At 45.3% G+C, this 1,731-nt stretch overlaps 1 protein-coding gene across 3 annotated transcripts in view; it reads right to left on the reverse strand.

Moving 5' to 3' along the window:
• sytl3 (synaptotagmin-like 3) overlaps positions 1-1,399 on the reverse strand; it is a 4,912-nt gene extending 3,513 nt beyond the window's left edge. For all 3 annotated transcript variants that reach the window (XM_085937366.1, XM_085937365.1, XM_085937364.1), the window contains exons 1-4: positions 633-1,399; positions 342-498; positions 67-282; positions 1-3 (exon numbers count right to left, since the gene is read on the reverse strand). The exon at positions 1-3 is cut by the window's left edge. In XM_085937366.1, the coding sequence (XP_085793492.1) occupies positions 1-3; positions 67-282; positions 342-439 (317 nt within the window). In that variant the 5' untranslated portion in view covers positions 440-498; positions 633-1,399. The remainder of the gene's footprint in view (positions 4-66; positions 283-341; positions 499-632) is intronic.
• Positions 1,400-1,731: the final 332 nt, after the last annotated feature.

Below are 1,731 nucleotides of genomic sequence, written 5' to 3' on the forward strand. Positions count from 1 at the left end.
TCTCTGCAAATCAGTGTTCCATCAGTTTGCACTAAATCTGAATCACACAGAATAAACGCAATCTACCTGTAAGCGTAGCAGACGGTACACTTCCACCCCACTTCCCTCACGCTCACACGACAGCTGCTGCAGATTCGATGGCTGCACCCGCGGCAGACGGCGCCCCTGTTGCAGAACTTTCCCAGCGGCGTCTGGCAGCGTGCGCATGTCCATTCGCCGTACTCCCTGGAGTCGCTCTTTGCACCTCTTCTTCGAAACTCCTGCAGCTGCAATTTCATCCTCCTGTGTTGACGACCGTTATAAGAATCATCACAGAAAGGTGAATTTATGATGTCACTCACTTGATCCTGTCGTCTTCCATTGTACGCAACAGTTTATCTCTCTGAAGTACTTGCAAGATGCTCGCCCTGTCCAGATCTTCAAGCAAACTTAAATCCATTTTCAAATGAATTCCCTGCTCTACACCGAATGCCTCTTAGAACTCGTCATCATCTGGAGCTGAAAAATTCAAGAAGTGGCACATGTAAAGGTTATCTCCTCCACCGCTCTCCACGTCATAACCAGATAGACTTCTCATCCTGCTATTGTTTTCCATCCCTAACCAATTTTGTAAAAAATATTTAGCAAGGCACCTGCAAGTCTTTCCGTGGTCTCGCTCAGAGGAGCTCAGGTCACTGTCACAATCCATTTGGCCTCATCATCAGCCTTCCTTGAAATCACTTTGACGTCTATCAAACCTCTCCTGGCAGCGAGAGCAAGTTTGCAGGCCAAAGCAAATGTCAAACTTTGCATTATTGATAGCTGGCAAACCTCCTCTCTGCTTCCTAGTTTGATTTCCTTTTTAATGGGACACCGTCCGAGCAGGCCACCGCTGCATTGACGATAAATCCAATGTAATCGGAAATATATGAGGTAGCTGATGTGTTTCCTAACCATCAGCAGAGTTTCCTGCAGGCCTCCCTAAAAATAAGCCACAATGATCACCACAGCCTAAATGTCAGTCAACTATCACGGTTGTCTTCTAGGGCTTGGCTGCACACCTCTGTGAAATGAAGCTTCATCAAACTACCACAAAAGGACAAAATCACTCCTCAAATGTACAATCATAGTCATGAAACCAAATTTAAATGGTACAAAGTACAAGTGCTTACTTTCTGGCCCAGTGGGGAGATGTCGTTGCTGCCTTCACACATTTTCCTTCCTTTTTTTTTCTGCTGCAATGTGTGATGAATGGTTCCTGGGTTTGTATTCCTTCCGCCAATTTCAGTCTCGGAGTCTTAACTCAACACGGAAATGTATTAGATACTGGCCTTTTTCTCAAGGTATTGGGTACCCACGAAGGATCCCGAGACAAGCTGTAATACTTCATGCAAAGTAACTAAATAAGTAAGTAAGTACCGTAATTTTCGGACTACAAGTCGCGTTTTTTTTCATAGTTTGTGTGTGTGTGTGGGGGGGGGGGGGGGGGGGGGCGACTTATACTCAGGAGCGACTTATGTGATTTTTTTCACAAATTTTGAAAATTCAAAAATCCGCGATGTAGTGAAACCGCGATAAACGAACCGCGATGTAGCAAGGGATTGCTGTCATTTGAACTGCAAGTGACGTCACTGGTGCCGCGCGGCGGTTGTTTACATAAAGGACAAAGGATTCGATCACGGGATGACGAAGAGCCCCACGTTTGAAGGATTTAATGATTTGGAGTGACACAAGGTTTGAAAAACTTATTTG

The sequence above is a fragment of the Syngnathus leptorhynchus genome, chromosome 18 (genome assembly GCF_054491065.1).
Source record: "Syngnathus leptorhynchus isolate UIUO chromosome 18, UIUO_Slep, whole genome shotgun sequence".
NCBI lineage: Eukaryota > Metazoa > Chordata > Actinopteri > Syngnathiformes > Syngnathidae > Syngnathus > Syngnathus leptorhynchus.